The sequence below is a fragment of the Salvelinus alpinus genome, chromosome 18 (genome assembly GCF_045679555.1).
Source record: "Salvelinus alpinus chromosome 18, SLU_Salpinus.1, whole genome shotgun sequence".
NCBI classification, from domain to species: Eukaryota; Metazoa; Chordata; class Actinopteri; order Salmoniformes; family Salmonidae; genus Salvelinus; species Salvelinus alpinus.
The window spans coordinates 6,804,046-6,827,534 of NC_092103.1; the positions used below are offsets into that span (position 1 = coordinate 6,804,046).

The 23,489-nt window shown below is 43.1% G+C and overlaps 2 protein-coding genes across 5 annotated transcripts in view; one reads left to right on the top strand and one right to left on the bottom strand.

Annotated features, from left to right (window-relative positions):
- The window catches only part of ak3 (adenylate kinase 3), a 36,796-nt gene extending 19,154 nt beyond the window's left edge, over window positions 1-17,642 (top strand). The window contains exon 5 of one of the 2 annotated variants that reach the window (XM_071349886.1): window positions 2,039-3,095. In XM_071349886.1, coding sequence (XP_071205987.1) covers window positions 2,039-2,138 — 100 coding nt within the window. In that variant the 3' untranslated portion in view covers window positions 2,139-3,095. Of the gene's footprint in view, window positions 1-2,038; window positions 3,096-17,119 lie in introns of those variants that run through there. The other variant, XM_071349887.1, reaches the window with a different exon arrangement.
- LOC139543619 (hsp90 co-chaperone Cdc37-like 1) lies at window positions 1,241-20,840 on the bottom strand. 3 transcript variants are annotated; one of them, XM_071349883.1, is made up of 9 exons: window positions 20,727-20,840; window positions 18,981-19,146; window positions 15,997-16,302; window positions 12,059-12,155; window positions 11,797-11,912; window positions 10,633-10,755; window positions 5,763-5,939; window positions 5,503-5,574; window positions 1,241-4,340 (listed from the first exon to the last, which is right to left on the bottom strand). In XM_071349883.1, the coding sequence occupies exons 2-9, from the start codon at window positions 19,086-19,088 to the stop codon at window positions 4,221-4,223; spliced, it is 1,119 nt and encodes a 372-aa protein (XP_071205984.1). In that variant the 5' UTR covers window positions 19,089-19,146; window positions 20,727-20,840; the 3' UTR covers window positions 1,241-4,220. The 3 variants fall into 3 exon arrangements, with proteins under 3 accessions (XP_071205984.1, XP_071205986.1, XP_071205985.1); XM_071349885.1 differs by lacking the exon at window positions 18,981-19,146 and having other exon boundaries at window positions 20,727-20,828; XM_071349884.1 differs by lacking the exon at window positions 20,727-20,840 and having other exon boundaries at window positions 18,981-19,296.
- Window positions 20,841-23,489: the final 2,649 nt, after the last annotated feature.

Consider the following 23,489-nt stretch of genomic DNA (forward strand, 5'->3'; position numbering starts at 1 on the left):
CACTTTTTCAGTTCTGCCCACACATTTTCTCTAGGATTGAGGTCAGGGCTTTGTGATGGCCACTCCAATACCTTGACTTTGTTGTCCTTAAGCCATTTTGCCACAACTTTGGAAGTATGCTTGGGGTCATTGTCCATTTGGAAGACCCATTTGCGACCAAGCTTTAACTTCCTGACTGATGTCTTGAGATGTTGCTCCAATATATCCACGTAATTTTCCTTTTCTCATGATGCCCTCTTTTGTGAAGTGCACCAGTCCCTTCTGCAGCAAAGCACCCCCACAACATGATACTGCCACCCCCGTGCTTCACGGTTGGGATGGTGTTCTTCTGCTTGCAAGCCTCCCCCTTTTTCCTCCAAACATAACGATGGTAATTATGGCCAAACAGTTCTATTTTTGTTTCATCAGATCAGAGGACATTTCTCCAAAAAGTACGATCTTTGTCCCCATGTGCAGTTGCAAACCATAGTCTGGCTTTTTTATGGCGGTTTTGGAGCAGTGGCTTCTTCCTTGCCGAGCGGCCTTTCAGGTTATGTCGATATAGGACTCGTTTTACTGTGGATATAGATACTTTTGTACCCGTTTCCTCCAGCATCTTCACAAGGTCCTTTGCTGTTGTTCTGGGATTGATTAGCACTTTTCGCACCAAAGTAAGTTCATCTCTAGGAGACAGAACGCGCCTCCTTCCTGAGCGGTATGACGGCTACGTGGTCCCATAGTGTTTATTCATGCGCACAATTGTTTGTACAGATGAACGTGGTACCTTCAGGTGTTTGGAAATTGCTCCCAAGGATGAACCAAACTTGTGAAGGTTTCCAATTTTTTTTCTGAGGTCTTGGCTGATTTTTTTTGATTTTCCCATGATGTCAAGCAAAGAGGCACGGAGTTTGAAGGTAGGCCTTGAAATACATCCACTGGTACACCTCCAATTGACTCAAATGATGTCAATTAGCCTATCAAAAGCTTCTAAAGCCATGACATTTTCTGGAATTTTCCATGCTGTTTGAAGGCAAGGTCAATTTAGGTTATGTAAACTTCTGACCCACTGGAATTGTGATAATTATAAGTGAAATAATCTGTCTGTAAACAATTGTTAAATTTACATGTCTCATGCACAAAGTAGATGTCCTAACCGACTTGCCAAAACTATAGTTTGTTAACAAGAAATTTGTGGAGTGGTTGAAAAACGAGTTTTAATGACTCCAACCTAAGTGTATGTAAATTTCCGACTTCAACTGTATATATACACACTGTATTTATTTCTCTCCAAAAACATACCAGTCTAGTACAACACATTTGATATACCGTTATATTAGTTATTAAATTATATAAGCTGTAACTGCATAATAACATTGCAGTGGCCCTTCTCAGGTCATCATAGGCTTCAAGGCTTACTGTATATCTGCCCTTTCAGAACTGCGACATAAGGTGGTGTAACAAACAGACATTCATCTCAATTAGCTAGAAATTTGAATTTAGATGCATAGCTAAGTGCATGTGTGAAGGTCAAGATGAAAATCACATCCACACATTTCACTGGCCAATTCAAAAAAGGAAAACAGTAGGCAGAGCTCCCTGTGTACATAGGATGTTATAGCGTCCAAGTTATTGATAACATAGATGTTGGGGCTCTTCTTCACTGGTAAATTGATAAAGATGAATAAACCCTACTAGAGACCAGTCTGAGAACTGAAATAACTTGGGGCTGTAACAAAGGATTCAGGTTTCAGAAATGAGACCAGACAGTGAATGCATTACACTGTACAGTGATCTCTTTCCCTTTGTTAAACAGTGAATGATCTATGTTGGCAACCTTGAAAGTATTATGTAGTTAAGAACTGGGTTGCGTTCAGTAGAGCATACGGCAGCAAAACATTTAGCGGAAATGTGTTCTTATTGGAGAAAAAGGTAGTAGTACCTCCCCATTTCAAAACGTTTTTTTTTTTAACCTACTGAACATGACCTGGTTCACTGCTTATGTTTATTGTGATAACTTTCATGACTGTCATGAGGTACTAATGTCTGTTTCTAACAACAGGAGTAAAGGGGTGTTGGAGACATTCTCAGGAACGGAAACCAACAAGACCTGGCCTCACATTCAGGCCTTCCTGTCCAAAAAACTCTCCCCACAAAATTAAAAAGGTTGTTGGGAAAGCATAGAATACTCTCCCGGGAAAAGAATGGATCAGTTTACCACAACTTTAAATGGGACTCAACTCTTCGGTCCAAAATGTAACAGTATCTCAGTGCCTATATAAGACCATCTCATTTAGTACTACAACATATGTGGGTGAGGACCACTCATTCAACTAAAATGTCACATTCCATCTCTGTTCATTCCATATGTAGCCTGACCAAGGACTGGTATGAATTGGATACAAAACCACATCACCTGGCAACAAGCTACAATACAGATCTGTTTGTCCTCTGGCCAACTTCTATAGTCATGCCAAACAATGACCATAGAAGTTGGCAGAACAGCACAAACAGATCTGTCTGTGTACAGGACAACTATAATGGGGTAAAGGGAAAAGTGCCATTATATTAGGTGAAGTTGTCTTGAATTCATCTTTAGGGCCAAGTGCCTATTGTTGACATGACAATATATCATGTCGCTTTTAAATTAGAAAAAAAAAATGTGGATCACCATGCAATTAATTAATGATTAAAAAAATACTTAATGCCAATGACACTGATTTCAGTGACACATTTGTCACCAGAAATGCAGTAGTTTAGAATAGCTGTCATTTGAAGTTGTTAGCCTGGTTAAACCAGAGGGAACGTTGCACTCCCGCGAAGTGAAACGTCAGAAAATCTATTTGGATGCCAGGCTCATAAGTTATCACGGAGACGTAGATTCTCAAAAAAAGCTGTAATTAGCCGATGCCTAGTTTTAATTACGATATTTGTATATTTTCTCTGACTGTGGCCATGCCTTGGGAGTTTAGATTTGTAATCAGATTAATCTATACAAAAAATGTATGCCGAATGTCTGACCAGCATATTATATGCATTATTTTTGTAGCACATTATCTGTACTTTGATCAGCCAAAGGAATAATTACTTTATTAAATGTGTATACATGTATGAATATACTTTAATGAACCTTAAACCTTATTTCATAACAAGTGTGTTATTTATTATCAAGTCTCACTAGCTGGAAGAGACTGTATTCAGGCCAACTGTTTAAAAATGTAAAATAAACAAATACAATAAAAAGATTTAAATGGTGAAAAGCAACAAACAGCTTTCCATTTAATGTCGACCGTGGACGCTCTGCAAAAGTCTAAGTACCTAATATGGCGGGTAGGCCTGTGAAAAGCATTTCCCCTGAACACAGTTGTTTTAAAGCTGTTCCATTTCAAACAGAGCACCGAAGCAGAGCCTGACACAGGATGTTAATCACGCCACGTCAGCCAGAAAGTTTTACGACCTGTTTCTATTCCACAATCAAGTCTGTGAGCAGGTTTAGCAGCCACACACTTATGTTGAGAAGCTCATTCTTCTGTGACGGACATAGACAGACGTACACATTTTTGGAGGGTTGGTTGAGGTGGAGTGACGAGCAGTAACAAAAACAAAAGAATTCGGGTACAGCGGTCAACAGATCACTTTGCATAGTTATGTCGTCGTGGCAACACCGTGGTACTGTCAATGTTTGGCCTAATGACGACGAACTGGACACGCAGGAGTTTAAAGGAGCACTGAGCAGTTCCTCTGAAAGTTTTGACCACATAACACTAGTGTCATAGCAGTTTTAGACAGCACGTCGGAGATGTCCACTGCAGAACCATGAGTCCAGGAACGGGCCTTTTGTTTCGTCCATTAAAAAACAACGTGTACTTTTAGTTACAACAAGAGCGTGTTTTATTCTAATGCTCAGGTTTCCCCCCCCCCTCCTGCTAGGGAAGGACTGTGCCGGATCCAGTCAAACCTACTGTAGATAACCTGTTTTAAACTCCCTTCAAGATATGACATAAGAGATACTTTAGCGATATAAGCAAAGGTACAGTAAGCACTTCAAAATACCTACCAATCGTCTTCCCTTAAATACTTTTTTTTGTTTTGAACAAATATAAAGTGCAGGACACATTCCAGCGCAGATTCTGCAGCATACAAAAATAAGTCTGGGAGTTCAGCCCTTTTTTCCTCCATTTTGTAATATTTCTATTGAGTGTCATGAACCGATGGGGAGAAGGAGGGCGCTTGCGCCACATTCGCTATGTCTCCATCATGCGCAGGTCGTCTGTTTCTAAAGTAGCGTCCTCCTTGGACCATCTCCCTTCTCTGTTGGTCCACAAGCCAGCCTCCAGGCAGCGCTTCACATGGTACTCTGCCACCTGGTGGTACAAAACAGAGACAGAACGTAAGGGCAACTTCAACTCCCCGAGAGAATTCAAAAATAAATAATGCAAATTATTGCCGTACAGGTAGGCATAACTCATCTAAAGAAGAAAGCAGACACACTTCTACAATATGACGAGTTCATTTCTATGGGTTAGTGCTAAACATTGCTCCCTGGGAAGTGTAGTTTGCGACCCTAATCCACCTGCTCTGCGGGGCATCTGATAGCGAACATTGCTAACTCCCTATCGCCAAGTTCCCTGTAGTAACACCTTTCAGCAGCACTCAATCTAAAAAGGAGTCTGCTATGTCTAACTCCAGTGAACAACTCTCCAGGGACCGTATTTAACAAGCATCTCAGAATAGAAGTGCTGTTCTAGTATCAGGTCCAACCCTCTGTCCATATAATCTCATGCATTATGATCTAAGAGGCTAAACTGATCCTATATCAGCAGCACTCCTACTCTGAGACTCTTTGTGAATACAGGCCCGGTGTTTCGTGAGCATGTGGGGGGGGGGGGGGGGGGGGTTGGAGAGTAGACCCGTCTGCTCTGAGTGAATGTACAAATAACACCCTATTCCCTATAGTGCACTACTTTTGACGTGCACTATATAGGGAAACGGGTGCCATTTAGGATGCACACAGGGGTTGACACACTGTGCTGCTCAAGCAGATTACAATGCTTATGTAACAGGAGTTAAATTGGCCCACGTCTAGACTTCCAACTAAGCCCCTGCTGCTAACTAAGTATAATTTGTGGAGGAGGACATTTGTTGATTTTCCCTCCGTCTGTTAGGATTTGGCAGGAAGTCAGACTTTAGGTGCCCAGTTGGGGGTGATCTCATTCTTTAACTCACTCCCTCCCTCCCACTCACTCTCTCTCTCTCTCTCTCCCACTCTCCAGAAAGTAATTATGTTTTAAAGCAACACACCGACTGTTAATTTACCCTCGGTTTCAAAAACAGAGAGCACAGCTTGAACTTGAGCATGAATTTCAGTTACGGTATCTTGGGATATTTCCGTCGGTTATCTCAATCAATGTTCACATAAGAAAATGTTTCTTTCTCAACAAATAGTGTGGCTGAATAAACAGATCCGACAGGCCTACAGCACGTGTCTGCCTCTGTGGAAACTGTGGTGAGAAGTGTAGCCAATACCTGTGGATTCATGGTGCTGAGAACATTCTGGAGAATCTGCATGTCTTGCAGCTGGAAGCCGGACTTCAGTTCCTGTTCCAGAATGATAGGAATAGAATCATACATATAGTACCGTATATATATATATTCACATAGTAGTACATATCAGAACGTACAGCTTCAAAAATACATTAAAAAAATATATATATATATAAAAAAATATATATAAAAAAAATCGCAAACGTTCCACACATGTAAATGATGTCATTTGGAATACTTACAGGGGGTAAAGATTCTAGAACTTCTTTGGGGTCCGGACGACAGCGTGCTGTGCTGCTCTGGTGCTCTGTAAAGTTAGGGTGTGTCTCTCCTTTGCACTTGACAGTGTGCTCTTTTACTCTCTGCTTAAAGGCCTCTAGCTCAGTATGGAATACGTCCAAGTACCCCTCTTGTCCTGCCTTGCATAGAAAGAAATGACAACGGCATTAAAGTATATTCACTTGATCATCCTCTGTTGACAAGGGGAACTTGGAATCATAACAGATGCAACAAATGTCTTCTAAAACGGCATATATTAAAAGAGTGTCAGTTGTAGATAAATGTCTACAGATGAGAAATGCAACATATTTTGGCATGAAACCATACTGTTCACAGAAGGAACTTACAATCATATCAACATGTCAGACTGGAAATCATACAGAAAGGCTTACAATGTTTTCACATGAATGCAATAGTGTGTTGGTATGAAATCATGTAGCTGTATATCATTGCCTTGTTGTGTTGTATCATTGCCTTCTTGACTCCTGTCACTCTAGTGGTCATCTGACCACTTTACATCACTGTCCGTACACCTTCCTTCCTCCAGCAAAAGTAGTATTTGTTTTTTAACATGTTAGTTACATAATAACAAAAAACAAGTTTGGTCATTGAATTACAACACAAAAAGTTGAATAATTCCTTAACCTAGCTTATTAATAACAACTGGTTAGACGGTGGGTAAATAATTTTTCTTAAAATTACTTTGTGGTATAATGTCTCGACAGTGACTCAGCAGACAGACCAAGGCTGATTTACAAGCCGTTTCCACAAAACCGTCTCTTCATCTACACTGATTGAAGTCGATTTAACAGGAGACATCAATAAGGAATCATAGCTTTCACCTGGTCAGTCTGACATGGAAAGAGCAGGTGTTCCTAAGCAAAATATTTTAGCGGCCCCCTTGTGACATCGACGAGAACAGTCTTGTGCTGTAAAAGTTATTTTCCTGCAATTCTACACATTTTGCCATAGGGTGGAGGCAAATGTTTGCAGTTTTTAACATGATAACTGATGATCAATGGGCCCCATGCCAGTCGGTAATTCGACCATGCTTACTACAAGTGTATTCCTAGCAGCTAGACTAATTTACGAATCAAGAAAAAAAGAAAATGCTGACATGGGCTAATTGAGTGACTGCTGATGCACATCCAGATTTCAAAATGGCACCTTGTGTATTCTATTATTCTAACTCTCAACAGTATGTACAGTGGGGAGAACAAGTATTTGATACACTGCCGATTTTGCAGGTTTTCCTACTTACAAAGCATGTAGAGGTCTGTCATTTTTATCATAGGTACACTTCAACTGTGAGAGACGGAATCTAAAACAAAAATCCAGAAAATCACATTGTATGATTTTTAAGTAATTAATTTGCATTTTATTGCATGACATAAGTATTTGATCACCTACCAACCAGTAAGAATTCCGGCTCTCACAGACCTGTTAGTTTTTCTTTAAGAAGCCCTCCTGTTCTCCACTCATTACCTGTATTAACTGCACCTGTTTGAGCTCGTTACCTGTATAAAAGACACCTGTCCACACACTCAATCAAACAGACTCCAACCTCTCCACAATGGCCAAGACCAGAGAGCTGTGTAAGGACATCAGGGATAAATTGTAGACCTGTACAAGGCTGGGATGGGCTACAGGACAATAGCCAAGCAGCTTGGTGAGAAGGCAACAACTGTTGGCACAATTATTAGAAAATGGAAGAAGTTCAAGATGACGGTCAATCACCCTCGGTCTGGGGCTCCATGCAAGATCTCACCTCGTGGGGCATCAATGATCATGAGGAATGTGAGGGATCAGCCCAGAACTACACGGCAGGACCTGGTCAATGACCTGAAGAGAGCTGGGACCACAGTCTCAAAGAAAACCATTAGTAACACACTACGCCGTCATGGATTAAAATCTTGCAGCGCACGCAAGGTCCCGCTGCTCAAGCCAGCGCATGTCCAGGCCCGTCTGAAGTTTGCCAATGACCATCTGGATGATCCAGAGGAGGAATGGGAGAAGGTCATGTGGTCTGATGAGACAAAAATAGAGCTTTTTGCTCTAAACTCCACTCGCCGTGTTTGGAGGAATAGAAGGATGAGTACAACCCCAAGAACACCATCCCAACCGTGAAGCATGGAGGTGGAAACATCATTCTTTGGGGATGCTTTTCTGCAAAGGGGACAGGACGACTGCACCGTATTGAAGGGAGGATGGATGGGGCCATGTATCGCGAGATCTTGACCAACAACCTCCTTCCCTCAGTAAGAGCATTGAAGATGGGTCGTGGCTGGGTCTTCCAGCATGACAACGACCCGAAACACACAGCCAGGGCAACTAAGGAGTGGCTCCGTAAGAAGCATCTCAAGGTCCTGGAGTGGCCTAGCCAGTCTCCAGACCTGAACCCAATAGAAAATCTTTGGAGGGAGCCGAAAGTCCGTATTGCCCAGCGACAGCCCCGAAACCTGAAGGATCTGGAGAAGGTCTGTATGGAGGAGTGGGCCAAAATCCCTGCTGCAGTGTGTGCAAACCTGGTCAAGAACTACAGGAAACGTATGATCTCTGTAATTGCAAACTAAGGTTTCTGTACCAAATATTCAGTTCTGCTTTTCTGATGTATCAAATACTTATGTCATGCAATAAAATGCAAATTAATTAATTAAAAATCATACAATGTGATTTTCTGGATTTTTGTTTTAGATTCCTTCTCTCACAGTTGAAGTGTACGTATGATAAAAATTACAGACCTCTACATGCTTTGTAAGTAGGAAAACCTGCAAAATTGTCAGTGTATCAAATACTTGTTCTCCCCACTGTATGTTGAGACCCCAACTGACTTCCCCTCTTCCAAAAAATGCACATTTTTTTCTTCAAAAAAGGACCTGCAAAAGGTGGGCCACCAGTTGCCCATCCCTGATGAACAGTACCAGTCAAAAGTTTGGACACACGTACTCATTCAAGGGTTATTTATTTATTTTTACTATTTTCTACATTGTAGAACAATAGTGAAGACATCAAAACTATGAAATAACACACGAAGGTCAGTCAATCCAGAAAACGTAACTTTGATAGTTTCTTCAAGTGAAGTAGCAAAAAACAAAGCACTATGATAACTGGCCCTCATGAGGACCGCCACAGGAAAGGAAGACCCAGAGTTACCTCTGCTGCAGAGGATGAGTTCATTAGAGTTAACTGCACCTCAGATTGCAGCCCAAATAAATGCTTCACAGAGTTCAAGTAACAGACACATCTACTGTTCAGAGGAGACTGTGTGAATCAGACCTTCATGGTCAAATTGCTGCAAAGAAACCACTAATATAGGACACCAATAAGAAGAGACTTGCTTGGGCCGAGAAACATGAGCAATGGACATTAGACCGGTGGAAATCTATCCTTTGGTCTGATGAGTCCAAATTTGAGATTTTTTGTTCTAACCGCCATGTCTTTGTGAGACGCAGAGTAGGTGAACGGATGATCCCCGCATGTGTGGTTCCCACCGTGAAGCACAGAGGAGGAGGTGTGATGGTGCTTTGCTGGTGACATTGTCAGTGATTTATTTAGAATTCAAGGCACACTTAACCAACATGGCTACCACAGCGATACACCATCCCATCTGGTTTGCGCTTAGTGGGACTATCATTTGTTTTTCAACAGGACAATGACCCAACACACCTCCAGGCTGTGTAAGGGCTATTTGACCAAGAAGGAGAGCGATGGAGTGCTGCATCAGATGACCTGGCCTCCACAATCACCTGACCTCAACCCAATTGAGATGGTTAGGGATGAGTTGAACTGCAGAATGAAAGAAAAGCAGCCAACACATGCTCAGCATATGTAGGAACTCCTTCAAGACTGTTGGAAAAGCATTCCAGGTGAAGCTGGTTGAGAGAATGCCAAGAGTGTGCAAAGCTGTCATTAATGTAAAGGGTGGCTACTTTGAAAACTCTAAAAAATATTTTGATTTGTTTAACAATTTTTGGGGTTACTCCATGATTCCATGTGTTATTTCATATTTTTAATGTCTTCACTATTATTTTACAATGTAGATTATAGTAATAAAGAAAAACCCTTGAATGAGTAGGTGTCCAAACTTATGACTGGTACTGTGTGGGCAATCGATATACCTACCTAGTATTAAGTCATTAGGCTACATCTGAGCCGCTTCAATATTTGTATCTTTTATGCCTATAGGCTACTATTATCTAAAAGCTCACGCATTTGACAAAGCTTAACTTGCAACCTCAGGTTTAATCATTTGAATTGTGGAATATCTGTAGGCCTACTTGAAGCTCAATTCCTGCCTGTCATTGGGCGACAATGATTTGTTGAGCAATTATCAAAACCATTGTCATCATATCCTATTTTTTTAGGTCACATTGATATTTTCTTTAGCGAACGTGTCTATATTCATTCTGGCTCACAATTCACACAAACTGAAGAAATGCTGAATTTACATAAACATTGCATAGAAAATAGTACAAGAAAACACAGAATACATAACACAAGGCAAACATATAAATCATAAGCTACAGAACATTTCTTCTCTTGATGGGGAAAATTGTATTGTGTAAAACTTTTTTCTTTTTTAAAGATGACTTTGAATAGCCATTTAAGAGCTACAGCAAACTCTTACACAGATATTCTATAATAATTTTCAGCACAGAAAAGCTCCTGTAACGACAGTTAAGTTTCACTTCGTAACGAGTGTACGGCGTGGTCTTTTGGGAAACTGGTGCGACTTCTTTGGCCGTTATTTTGTACGATGCATCGTTAAAAAACACCCGTATGCCTAAGTTCCATCACTATCTAAAACAGTGCCCAGGATAGATAGAGGCTTACTTTGGCTTTGTGGAAGAACTGACGGAAGCAGCCTCTGGGGTCCTGCTGGGAGGTGCTGGCCATCTCCAGGATAAACTGCATAACAACAGCCTGGTGAGCTACCTGCTCCATCAACGCCTCTTTCTGTGGTTGAATAAAAACAATGTTTAATTATTATTTATTTTTTTAAAGTGAATTCATCTGTATAACACAAATACAGTCTCTGTAGTCTATACTATAAAGTAAACATTTGTAAACCTGAACTGTAAAAATATATATTTTTAAAGGCCTCTTTCTGGCAGGGGAAAGTGGACAGGATGGAACCTTTCACTGTTACAACAACCTCTAACATTGGGCGGAGGGTAGTCTAGCTTGTTAACAGTGTTAGGCCAGAAACCAAAAGATCGCTGGTTCAAATCCACGAGTCGACTAGGTGAAAAATCTGTTGATATGCCCTTGAGTGCAAGGGGTGAGGGTAGGGGGAGATGAGGCCTTCCGCCAGACTCTGACACCGAATGGCACCCTATGCCCTTAAAACAGTGCACTACTTTTGACCGAGGCCCATAGCACTATGGGTAGTGGAGTGAAAGGCACATCAAGCAGTCTCAAACAGATGCCCCAGTGACCAACTGAAACACTGTGGTTGATATTAACATATGTAGTTCTTATCCAGATACTCTGCGTGTGAGCTTGAGGACAAAAGGGAGTTCTTATTATACATTAGGAACAAGTTCAACCTAGTTTCCTGACATGTTTCCCCCCCCCCCACCATTAGTGAGTAGCTGTCGCGGTGGGGTGAAAACGCCTCGATTATGGCGCTAGATATTCCTACTAAGACAGCAGCAATTAAGATGGCAGAACGAATGGAGGACAGCCGGAACTCCAGCCCTGATCCACTCCACTGATGGGGGCGTTTGAGGCAGGACCTCCTGCTTAACTCACTGCGAATACATATGGAACAGCACCCTCTGGTGGGCCTTACTGATAAAACCTCATACAATTTCAAGGCATTTATACAAATCTTATGCTGAAAATAAATGCTAATTGTAAAACAAACAACAACAAAAAACTTTATGCATCAACTCTGAAAAGGAAACATAAGGGTGACATTGGCTGTTAGATAACAGATATTGTATCAAATATTGTACGCAGAACAGGACAGTGTGCGTGTGTGATTGTTCTGACCTCTTCAGCCTGTAGTCTGAAGCACCAGAGGATCAGGTAGTTGGCAGTCTCCTCACAGACGAGGTGAGGCAGGTCAGACAGGAACCGCTGGCTGTCATCCCACCTCCGCAACATGCCTGACCAATCACAATAGACCATCGGACCAATACCACATCCTCCCCCAGCCCCTACTGCCCCACTAGAGGGACAACACCAGCAATGCATGGATCTGCATAACTCAATATTGAACCTTGACAAGCTATAGATTAAACATTTCACTCACCGAAATGTCTAAATTCTTGTTCATACTTCTGAACAAAGGTTTTGCTCTGGTCATGATCCTCCAATTCAACGTTTTTACTTCTTGAATTAATAATACTCTATAGGAAGGAAAAAAAGAGAAACACTGAGTCCATAACTATTCCTCACATCCTCTTCAGAACCTTCTCCTTCAATGTGTTTTGATAAGGTTTCAAGAGAGCACACAAGAAATCAAGGAGATACAATTGAGACTCGCCCTCACAGTACGTGGAGAAAGATTACATGTGTACTAATCAGGTAGGTAGCTTTATCAGGGATGCAAACCTGCGAGGGTCCAAAAGGGTAAAAAATAATTGTTGCATATTTTCAGAGAATAACAAGTAGATATATTTGGACAATCTCAATACTCTGGAAACGTGTTTGTGGTAGGCTGGCATTGCTTAGTTGATTAAGTCGGTCGAATTTGATCCACAGAAGTGTATTGTGCCATATCACAACGTGTTGCTGTACTCATGAGCAGCATGATTTTCCATGTTTGAAGCGAGCCTATAGGCCTATTTGTTTGGCAAGACAGCTGTGCAAGGCTGCATTATTTGGATCACCATTTGCCTTTTGTTTACTGTTAATGCAACTAGCTTAATTATAGATTGTGTCATGCCTTCATCGATCTGATTTTTTGTTTACTAGGCCTACTTGCTACCACCGTTTTGTTTTGTTTGCATTCGTGTCAGTATTCTAAGCCAAACTGCTATTTAGTATTTTTGGGCTTAAGGGTAGGCCTTGTCAGAGGTGGGGCTTTAGGAGGGACTGAAAGATAGTGATGGACTCAGTCACAGATAGCTGGAGGGAGTTAAAGAGCCTAGGAGCAACCCTGGACAAGGCCCTGTCGCCTAAGCTCTAACTTCAACTGTTGGATGACAAGGTGGCCTGCTGTGGTGGAATGGAGTGCGCGTGTGGGTTGGTAGGGGAGAAGGTCTGGGAGGTAAGGGTGGTGTGGTGAATCAAATGTATTTATATAGCCCTTCTTACATCAGCTGATATCTCAAAGTGCTGTACAGAAACCCAGTGTAAAATCCCAAACAGCAAGCAATGCAGGTGTAGAAGCACGGTGGCTAGGAAAAACTCCCTAGAAAGGCCAAAACCTAGGAAGAAACCTAGAGAGGAACCAGGCTATGAGGGGTGGCCAGTCCTCTTCTGGCTGTGCCGGGTGGAGATTATAACAGAACATGGCCAAGATGTTCAAATGTTCATAAATGACCAGCATGGTCAAATAATAATAATCACAGTGAAGGGCTTTGTAGGTCAGAAGGAGGATCTTGTAATCAATGCATTGGGAGACAGTGGAGTTCAGAGGACAGGGGTGATGTGCTGCCAGAGCTTAATGTGGGTGAGGAGAGCCTTCAGAGTTTTGAACCATTTGGAGCTTATGGAGGGAGCTTGAGTTGATGCCGAAGAGGAGCGCGTTGCAGTAGTCAAGACGGGAGGAGATTAATTCATGTATGAGGTTTTCAGCGGCAGGACGGGAGAGGGAAGACCTGACTTTGTCAATGTTGCGGCGGTGGAAGAATGAGGATTTGACAGTGTCTTATGTGGTGGTCAAAGGACAGGGAGGAGTCCAGGATGACGCCAAGGTTGCGTGCATGGAGGGAGGGAGAGACGTACAGTGGTGTTGTCAATGGTGATGTTGCCAGCTTTGGTGAGGGTGGATTTGGTGCCTATGAGGAGGTGTTACATTTTATCACTGTTTTGTTTTGAAGTTTTGTTGCATCCATGTTTGTATTGCAGGGAGGCAGGATTCAATGTGGGTCAGAGGTGGTTTGACATAGCAGTGGAAGTCAAGGTTGAAGTGACGGAGGATCTGATTAAGGAGGAGGATGTAGATGATGAAGTGTAAGGGACCCAGCACAGAGCCCTGGGGGACACCCTGTATAATTGCAGTTGAGTCCGAGGTGTGGCCATTGAGGAAAATGTAGTGGGTCCGGTTTGTGAGGTACACTATATATACAAAAGTATGTGGACACCCCTTCAAATTAGTGGATCCTGCTATTTCAGCCACACCCGTTGCTGACCGGTGTATAAAAATCGAGCACACCACCATGCAATCTCCATAGACAAACATTGGCAGTAGAATGACCTTACTGAAGAGCTCTGTGACTTTCAACATGGCAAAGTCATAGTATACTCATCCAGAACGCCGCAGCCCGTCTGGTGTTCAACTTTCCCAAGTTCTCTCACGTCACCCCGCTCCTCCGCTCTCTCCACTGGCTTCCAGTTGAAGCTCGCATCCGCTACAAGACCATGGTGCTTGCCTACGGAGCTGTGAGGGGAACGGCACCTCCGTACCTTCAGGCTCTGATCAGGCCCTACACCCAAACAAGGGCACTGCGTTCATCCACCTCTGGCCTGCTCGCCTCCCTACCTCTGAGGAAGTACAGTTCCCGCTCAGCCCAGTCAAAACTGTTCGCTGCTCTGGCACCCCAATGGTGGAACAAACTCCCTCACGACGCCAGGTCAGCGGAGTCAATCACCACCTTCCGGAGACACCTGAAACCCCACCTCTTTAAGGAATACCTAGGATAGGATAAAGTAATCCTTCTAACCCCCCCCCCCCTTAAAAGAGTTAGATGCACTATTGTAAAGTGGTTGTTCCACTGGATATCATAAGGTGAATGCACCAATTTGTAAGTCGCTCTGGATAAGAGCGTCTGCTAAATGACTTAAATGTAAAAAATGTAAATATGCCACTTTTCAAACAAATCAGTTTGTCAAATTTCTACCTTGCTAAATCTTCCCCGGTCAACTGTAAGTGCTGTTATTGTGAAGTGGAAACGTCTAGGAGCAACAACGGCTAAGCCGCAAAGTGGTAGGCCACACAAGCTCACAGAACGGGACCGCAGAATGCTGAAGCACGTAGTGCATAAAAATCATCTGTCCTCAGTTGCAACAGTTCCAAACTGCCTCTGGAAGAAACGTCAGCACATTAACTTTTTATCTGGAGCTTCATGAAATGGGTTTCCATGGCCAAGCAGCTGCACACAAGCCTAAGATCACCATGTGCAATGCCAAGCATCGCCTGGAGAGGTGGAAACGCGTTCTTTGGAGTGATGAATCAAATTTCACCATCTGGCAGTCCGACGGACAAATCTGGGTTTGGCGGATGCCAGGAGAACGCTACCTGCCCGAATGCATAGTAAACATAGTTTACAGTGCCAACTGTAAAGTTTGATGGAGGAGAAATAATGGTCTGGGGCTGTTTTTCATGGTTCAGGCTAGTCCCCTTAGTTCCAGTGAAGGGAAATCTTAACGCCACAGCATACAATGATATTCTAGACGATTCTGTGCTTCCAACTTTGTGACAATAGTTTGGAGAAGTCCCTTTCCTGTTTCAGCATGACAATGCCCTCATGCACAAAGCAAGGTCCATACAGAAATGGTTTGTCGAGATTGGTGTGGAAGAACTTGACTGGTCTGCACAGAGCAAACGACCTCAATCCTATCGAACATCTTTGGGATGAATTGGAACGCCGACTGCGAGCCAGGCCTAATCGCTCAACATTAGTGCCCGACCTCACTAATTCTCGTGGCTGAATGGAAGCAGGTCCCCACATCAATGTTCGAACATCTAGTGGAAAGCCTTCCCAGAAGAGTGGAGACTGTTATAGCAGCAAAAAGGGAACCAACTCTATATTAACGCCCATGATTTTGGAATGAGATGGTCGACAAGCAGATTTCCACATACTTTTGGTAGTGTATGATTGTAGCCAGAAACGTGTGGTGCCCTCAACACCCAGACCCTCAAGCCGGATCGACACGATTCACACGGATTACCTATTTTGAGATCAAAACAGCGAATGTCGCCGAGAAGTGGCAAGTTTGCATCCCTTTTATTATTGTCAGGGACATCTAACTTGGTATTTTTATCTTGTGTTTCAATGAGTGTGTGTAGGTTTCCATAGTTACCTTGTCAAACACATCCTGGCTGCTGTCAGCACTGAGCACAGGGCTTCTGCTGCCTCCCAGCATGTTCTCCTTCCGGCGCCACTCTTGTTCTGTCTGAGAGAGCTCTGATTGGCTGGCAATGGCGCGGGCATGCTCCTGCTCAACACTCTCGGAGCCGTGCAGCTCCAGCCCACACAGCTGGTCCTGAGCCTCCACCAGCTGCCAGCTGGACACGATGGAGGCCTTCACACACTGCTGCTGGCTCTGGCACAGGGACGCCATGCTGTCTTCTGATGCAGACGCCATGCACTCTTCAACGAAAACACCCTGGTCACAGAGAGGAAAAAGAGTAGTTTGTTATGAACAACTGATGGAGGCCTTAACCCACTGCTGCTGGCTCTGGCACAGAGATGCCATGGACATGCAGCTGCACCCTGGGGTCACAGAGGGGAGAAGAGTTCATTAACATCTGATATCTTGACTAGAACCAAAAAAATAGCTAGTGCTAGCCTCTCTACACTGGCTTCCTGTTAAGGCTAGGGCTGATTTCAAGGTCTTACTGCTAATCTACAAAGCATTACATGGGCTTGCGCCTACCTATCTCTCCGATTTGGTTCTGTCGTACATACCTACATGTACGCTACGGTCACGCTATGTACGCTACGGATTTTCTGCCTCTGACCCTTTTACGGGGGCTGAGTCACTGGGGTACTGGTGCTCTTCCATGCCGTCCCGAAGGGTGGTGCGTCACTTGAGTGGGTTGAGTCAGTGACGTGATCTTCCTGTCCGGGTTGGCGCCTCCCTTGGATTCGTGCCGTGGGGGAGATCTTTGTGGGCTATACTCAACCTTGTCTCAGGGTAGTAATTTGGTGGTCAGATGATATTCCTCTAGTGGTGTGGGGGCTGTGCTTTGGCAAAGTGGGCGCGGTTATATCCTGCCTGGTTGGCCGTGTTCGGGGGTATCGTCGGACGGGGCCACAGTGTCTCCCGACACTTCCTGTCTCAGCCTCCAGAATTTATGCTGCAATAGTTTGTGTCTGGGGGGCTAGGATCAGTCTGTTATATCTGGAGTATTTCTCCTGTCTTATCCGGTGTGAATTTAAGTATGCACCCTCTAATTCTCTCTCTCTCCCTCCCCTACCAGAGGACCTGAGCCCTGGGACCATGCCTCAGGACTACCTGGCCTGATGACTCCTTGCTGTCCCTAGTCCACGTGGTCGTGCTGCTGCTCCAGTTTCAACTGTACTGCCTGGCGGCTATGGAACCTTAAAACCTGTTCACCGGACGTGCTCCCTGTCCCAGACCTGCTGTTTTCAACTCTATGAAAAGCCAATTTACTCCCGAGGTGCTGATCTGTTGCACCCTCTACAACCACTGTGATTATTATTATTTGACCCTGCTGGTCATTTATGAACGTTTGAACATCTTGGCCATGTACTGTTATAATCTCCACCCGGCACAGCCAGAAGAGGACTGGCCACCCCTCAGAGCCTGATTCCTCTCTAGGTTTCTTCCTAGGTTCCTGCCTTTCTAGGGAGTTTTTCCTAGCCACCGTGCTTCTACATCTGCATTGCTTGCCGTTTGGGGTTTTCGGCTGGGTTTCTGCATAGCACTTGGTGACATCGGCTGATGTAAAAATGGCTTTATAAATAAATGGGATTGACTGATATCCAATTATCTTTATATTATATTCTGCTGCCGGCTCTGGGACAGAGATGCCATGAACTACACCACCATGGTCACAGAGGAGAAAAATAAAGTAGCTTATTATGACTAATATCAGAAAATATGTTACATTACATCCTGCAGCAGAATATTAAAGCTACAATCATCAGGGCCTGTATCCAAAAAGTGTCTCAGAGTAGGAGTGCGTATATCAGATATGGTCCTCCCTGTAATCTTATTCATTATGATTTTAAAGGCAAAACAGAACCTTGAGCAGCAGTCCTAGTCGGAGATGCTTTATGAAAACGGGCTCTGTTCGGAATGAAAAGTGGGTCCGGGCTCCCAATACTGCCTGTCCTCCATTGCAGCTGAAATCTCCTCCTCCTGATGATGCAATGCAGTAACTCTGTTAGGGTGATGTGTGTACAATGGACGTGCAAACGGACATGTAAAAACACAGGTTGTGTAGCTTTGCATAACAAGCTAGTAATAACAACAATACGTGCCACCCACTAGCTACAGCTGTCAAGACAATACTGTATGGATACTTCAGGGAATAGAGATGACACACATACTAGTTATGGGTGCTTATATCATTCATGGTACCTGAGATAGCTAAGTAGCTAGTTACTGCTTGACTGGCTAAAACAACAATACAGCAAGTACTACTGACATCTGCTAAACATGTGTATGCGACCAATAAAATTAGATTTGAGAATTATATGGTGTAACGTTAGCTCGTGTTCTATGCACCAATTCACCGTGTAATATTGGTAAGCATCTAAATTACAGTGGCGCTATCTTGGCTGAGTTAAGAACTGGCGAAAACGGGCAATATGTCGTTCTGCTGAGGTAGCAGACTCAGCTAGAGCTAGCTAGTGGCCTCTTTCGAATCCCAGAGTGGAAATCTACAGAGCTAACGTTAGCTATCACACACAGTCTGATTTATTAGGCAAGCTAGCTAGCTAACGTTAGTTGCACTGGTCCAGAGCGACAGAGCTAGCTAACTAGACACAGTACTGTAAGAGCAGTCATTACAGATGGACTCAATACTAACTCAGACTCGTTTCTATTGTTGACTTTATGTAATGAAATTGACTTGTTAACTAGCTAACAGCATACTGCAGATATTATTATCAGAGATCATTCGACAAGGGTGTCGAATAACTAGCAGCAGGCTAACTAGCAACAATGGAGAAGGGGGGTGCCTAAACTAGCGTGCTAAGGCTATATTTCCTGGATGACTGACGTAACGTTGACTGACGTAACGTTAACTCCGTTGCTACCCGTCTAGTACGAATCAATTGGTAAAAGTGTGTTGGCATTTAGCCCCACAATACCTGCAGTGACGTGCTGTAAAATCTACCGTTACTTGGCACAGCAGAGGCACTGCAGCTTTCTTCTTCGTCTGCTAACATGGGGAAGTTTATAGTCCCGAACCCCTCCATCGCTGCTGCTGCTCCTCGAGCCGCCCGAAACACCGTCACTGAATTCTAGAACCTGTCACTAGAGAAAATATATTGCCTTAAATTCTTCCCAAGACAGGCAATGAGCTAGCCAAACTAACAGCTGTGATATTTGGGTAAATCTGATCACAAAAATACAGCAGCCTCTTTAATCAACTTCATCCTCCATGTTTTTTTATTCAGGTACCACGTGTTGTGGAACTTTGATCACGTGGTAAATCTGTTTTGGTGTTTTTAAAATGTGTATTTGATAACCACGATTCCTATACATTTTGTAAGGGATAATCAACGAGGGGCTATGCGTGCCATGGAAAATAATGAACAACGTGGAAGGTTTGTTCCATGACGCGCTATTGGAGCGGAACTGACCTTCCACGGAATTGTATTATTTTTCAGAGAATGCTTAGAGCCCCGAATTGATTATCCCTTTTATACCATGGCTATAAATTTAACACATTTGTTGCTATAAAAATGTGTTAAACATCCACTGAAGTAGCGAGCAAGTTTACTAGATAGAGTATACAGTAGTTGCCGTGGTAACCAAACAAACAGACTTGCTAGTTAAGCTAACCAAACCATAATCAGTCCTCGCTTGCCGTTATGAAAATCGAATTCAACAATGCCAATAATGTTTTCAATTTGACTTTGGCGTTCAAAAGCAGCTCAAACATAGAACATGTAAGAATGACCTATAGCCATTGAACGCTACAGTGCAAAAATACTGTGCGTTATACGGAAATAATGCACGATCTAAAATGTTCTTCAAGCCAATAAGAAACCAGTATTCAACAATGTCATAGTATAATTAAGACAATGTCCGAGGGGTGTGGTTATATATGGCCAATATACCAAACATTTGATCTCAATACAGTTTTCTGTTCTTAAGACTATAGTCTGTTATGAACAGTGTGGACTACGTTTTGTAGACTTTTCCCTTTGCAAAAATGGTTTTTAAAAAATCGCGTTGTTTATAAGGAGTGCAAAGGAGAATTGAGTTATTGCAGACGCGCAATTCACAGAAGAGGCGTTCCATAACGGAAATATGCAACACGGCAATAAAGTCTCGCTAGCTCGTGCTTGGCTCTGCCCACCATAACTAATTTGTTCCCATTGGAAACGACAGGCTGTGGTCTAGTCTTAAAACCCTTTGAATATACTGTACCACCGCCAAGGGCTGTTCTTATGCACGACGCAATGCCCTTCGTGCAGACCCTTAACCTGGAATGTTTCGTTCCATAAGCTTTCAAAATATAGAACAAGTCCATTGTTTCGCTTTTCCATTAATGCTAGAGGCAAGTTACAACGTAAGTCTATTTTTCACCTTCAAAACATTGTAAGATAACATATGACACGTGGTGAATTCGGTTAACATTCAACCCATGTAAAAACATGTCAGATCTAACATTCACACATGAAACAAAGGCTATAAACGCAGGCTGGGCTTTCTAGCTAGACATGTTCGGGGATAGCTCTCAAACTCTAGCCATTAGCTTTGCCCATGTCTACTTCATGTGAACCACAATCCCAACGCTGTGTTTTAACATTTAGAAACGTCAATAATCATTGCTTTCGAAACATTCATCAGCGAGAAAGAATCCTTCAAATAAAAAAGATACTTACTGTAGCAGTTTTGCACAGATCCATACAGCTACGGGTGCCTCCATCCGACGAAACTACACTTCCGCTACACTTCCTGAGTTACCAAAGATTATGAATATACTGACAAGACACATAACATGTCTCTCCACTCTAACAATGGGAGTCATTGTCCACAAAGCGGAACGGCATGCTATCTAGCACCCGCAAATCCTTTCTTTGGATTGGTGGATACATCTCATTATTACAATCGTTTTTTAAATATTTGATAAAGGTTGTTGACAAATGCTATGCTACTAGCCTGATGTCATGAATATGCATAGCCATCTCCAGACAACGCATAAATAAAGTGTTTTTTCTCAATGTTGCCGGGATGTCACATGTCCTACTAATATCAATACAGTTGTAACAACTTAAGCATTACGAAAATTCTATTCAATCAAATAAACCTCACGTAGCAAATAAGCCATTTTTTTGTTGTTGACCAAATTCGAGATACTCTCATTGACCTCCATTAAAAAAAAAAGTCCTTGCTTAGTGGGCAAAACGAAAAAATGCCACTTGCTGGAAGGAGACAGATTTTCCGCAGAGTCGGGCCTCTCTCTTCCTCTCTGGGGTTAGGTTTACACACACGTGTTTGGAGTATGTTAGATAGCTAATTAGCACAGGTTGTCGCCTCTTGTATTCCGCAAACAAGCGCTGTAACCATGGCGACATGGTGTGTGGGGACACTAACCCGAACGAGGTGTGTGTCAATTTAAGCTTTGTTTTATGTATTATTATTTCTCGCTGATATCCGATGCATGTTAACTTTCAGACCGAGTGCCAGAGCTCTTAACAAAAAGCCCACCGCAAAGAAGATACTTTCGTCAATAGGCGCTAAAGCAGTTATAGCGTCAATGAATGGGGTTGGTCGGGGACAGAGGGAACAATGAATAGAGCCAAATACAGGCAAATCCTCGACGAGAGCCTGTTTCGGAGTGCAAAAGACCGTAGACTTGGGCAAAAATGTAAATTTCAACAGGACAATGACCCCAAGCATACAGCCAAAGCAACACTGGAATGGCTTCAGAACAAGAATGTGAAAGTCATTGAGTGGCCCAGACTTGAATTCCATTGAAAATCTGTGGAAAGACTTGAAGATTGCGGTTCACCACCGCTCCCCATCTAATTTAACAGAGCTTGAAAAAAGTTGCTAGGAAGAATGGGAGAAAATCCCCAAATCCAGATGTGCAAAACTGATACAGACATACCCAAGATGACTCAATGCTGTAATCGTCGCCGAAGGTGCTTCTACAAAGTATTTACTCAGGGGTGTGAAAACGTATGTAAAGTAGATATTTCTGTATTTCAGTTTGTATTTATTTTTTATTGGCAAAAATGTAAATGTTTTCACATTTTCATTATGGGGTATTGTGTGTAGATGGGTGAGATTTTTTTTTTTTTATCAATTTTGAATTCAGGCTGTAACACAAGAACATGTGGAGTAAGTCAAGGGGTATGAATACTTTCTGAAGGCACTGCATTATTATACACTTTATTACCTCACCTAGGAGGACCTCACCATGCTGTACTGCTCAATAGTCGCCAATAGGTGGTAGCAGAGTACAGCAGAGCGCCATGCAGAATCCCCCACTGCTGTAGACGTGAGCAGTGAGAGCCAAGAACCTCCCACAGGGACCAGGGAGAGAAAGGGAGAGAAGCAGTCCAGACTCCAGACCTAAAAAAACATCCTCAGCCTCAAAAGCATGTCTCATAGCCAGCTGGCAGCCTGCCCTTTCTTGGGCTGCTGTTCCCACAGGGAGGGTGTGTGTGTGTGTGTATGCGTGAGAGAGAGTTAGACCTTCAGGCTTCAGCGCTGGTTAATAACTTGCTCAAGAGTGAAATTCTGAAATATGTAAGATGAGAGTTAAGTTAATAAATAAAAGTTTGGGGTTTTATGAGTCTGTCAGTATTTACATTTTATACAGGGCCATGTACAGTGCTTTCGAAAAGTATTCAGACCCCTTCACATTTTCCACATTTTGTTACTATACAGTCTTTTTTCCTCATCAATCTACACACAATACCCCATAATGACAAAGCAAAAACAGGTTGTTAGAAATTTTTACAAATGTATTAAAAATAAAAAAACAGAAATACCTTGTTTATATAAGTATTCAGACCCTTTGCTATGAAACTCTAAATTGAGCTCAGGTGCATCCTGTTTCCATTGATCATCCTTGAGATGTTTCTACAACTTGATTGGAATTCACCTGTGGTCAATTCAATTGACTGGACATGATTTGGAAAGGCACACACCTGTCTATATAAGGTCCCATGGTTGACAGTGTATGTCAGAGCAAAAACCAAGCCATGAGGTCAAAGAAATGGTCTGTAGAGCTCAGAGGCAGGATTGTGTCGAAGCACAGATCTGGGGAAGGGTACCAAAACATTTCTGCAGCATTGAAGGTCTCCAAGAACCCAGTGGCCTCCATCATTCTTAAATGGAAGAAGTTTGGATCCACCAAGACTATTCCTAGAGCTGGCCGCCCGGCCAAACTGAGCAAATGGGGGAGAAGGGCCTTGGTCAGGGAGGTGACCAAGAACCCGATGGTCACTCTGACAGAGCTCCAGAGTTCCTATTTGGAGATGGGAGAACCTTCCAGAAGGACAACCATCTCTGCAGCACTCAACCAATCAGGCCTTTATGGTAGAGTGGCCAGACGGAAGCCACTCCTCAGTAAAATGCAGATGACAGCCTGCTTGGAGTTTGCTTAAAGGCACCTAAAGGACTCAGACCATGAG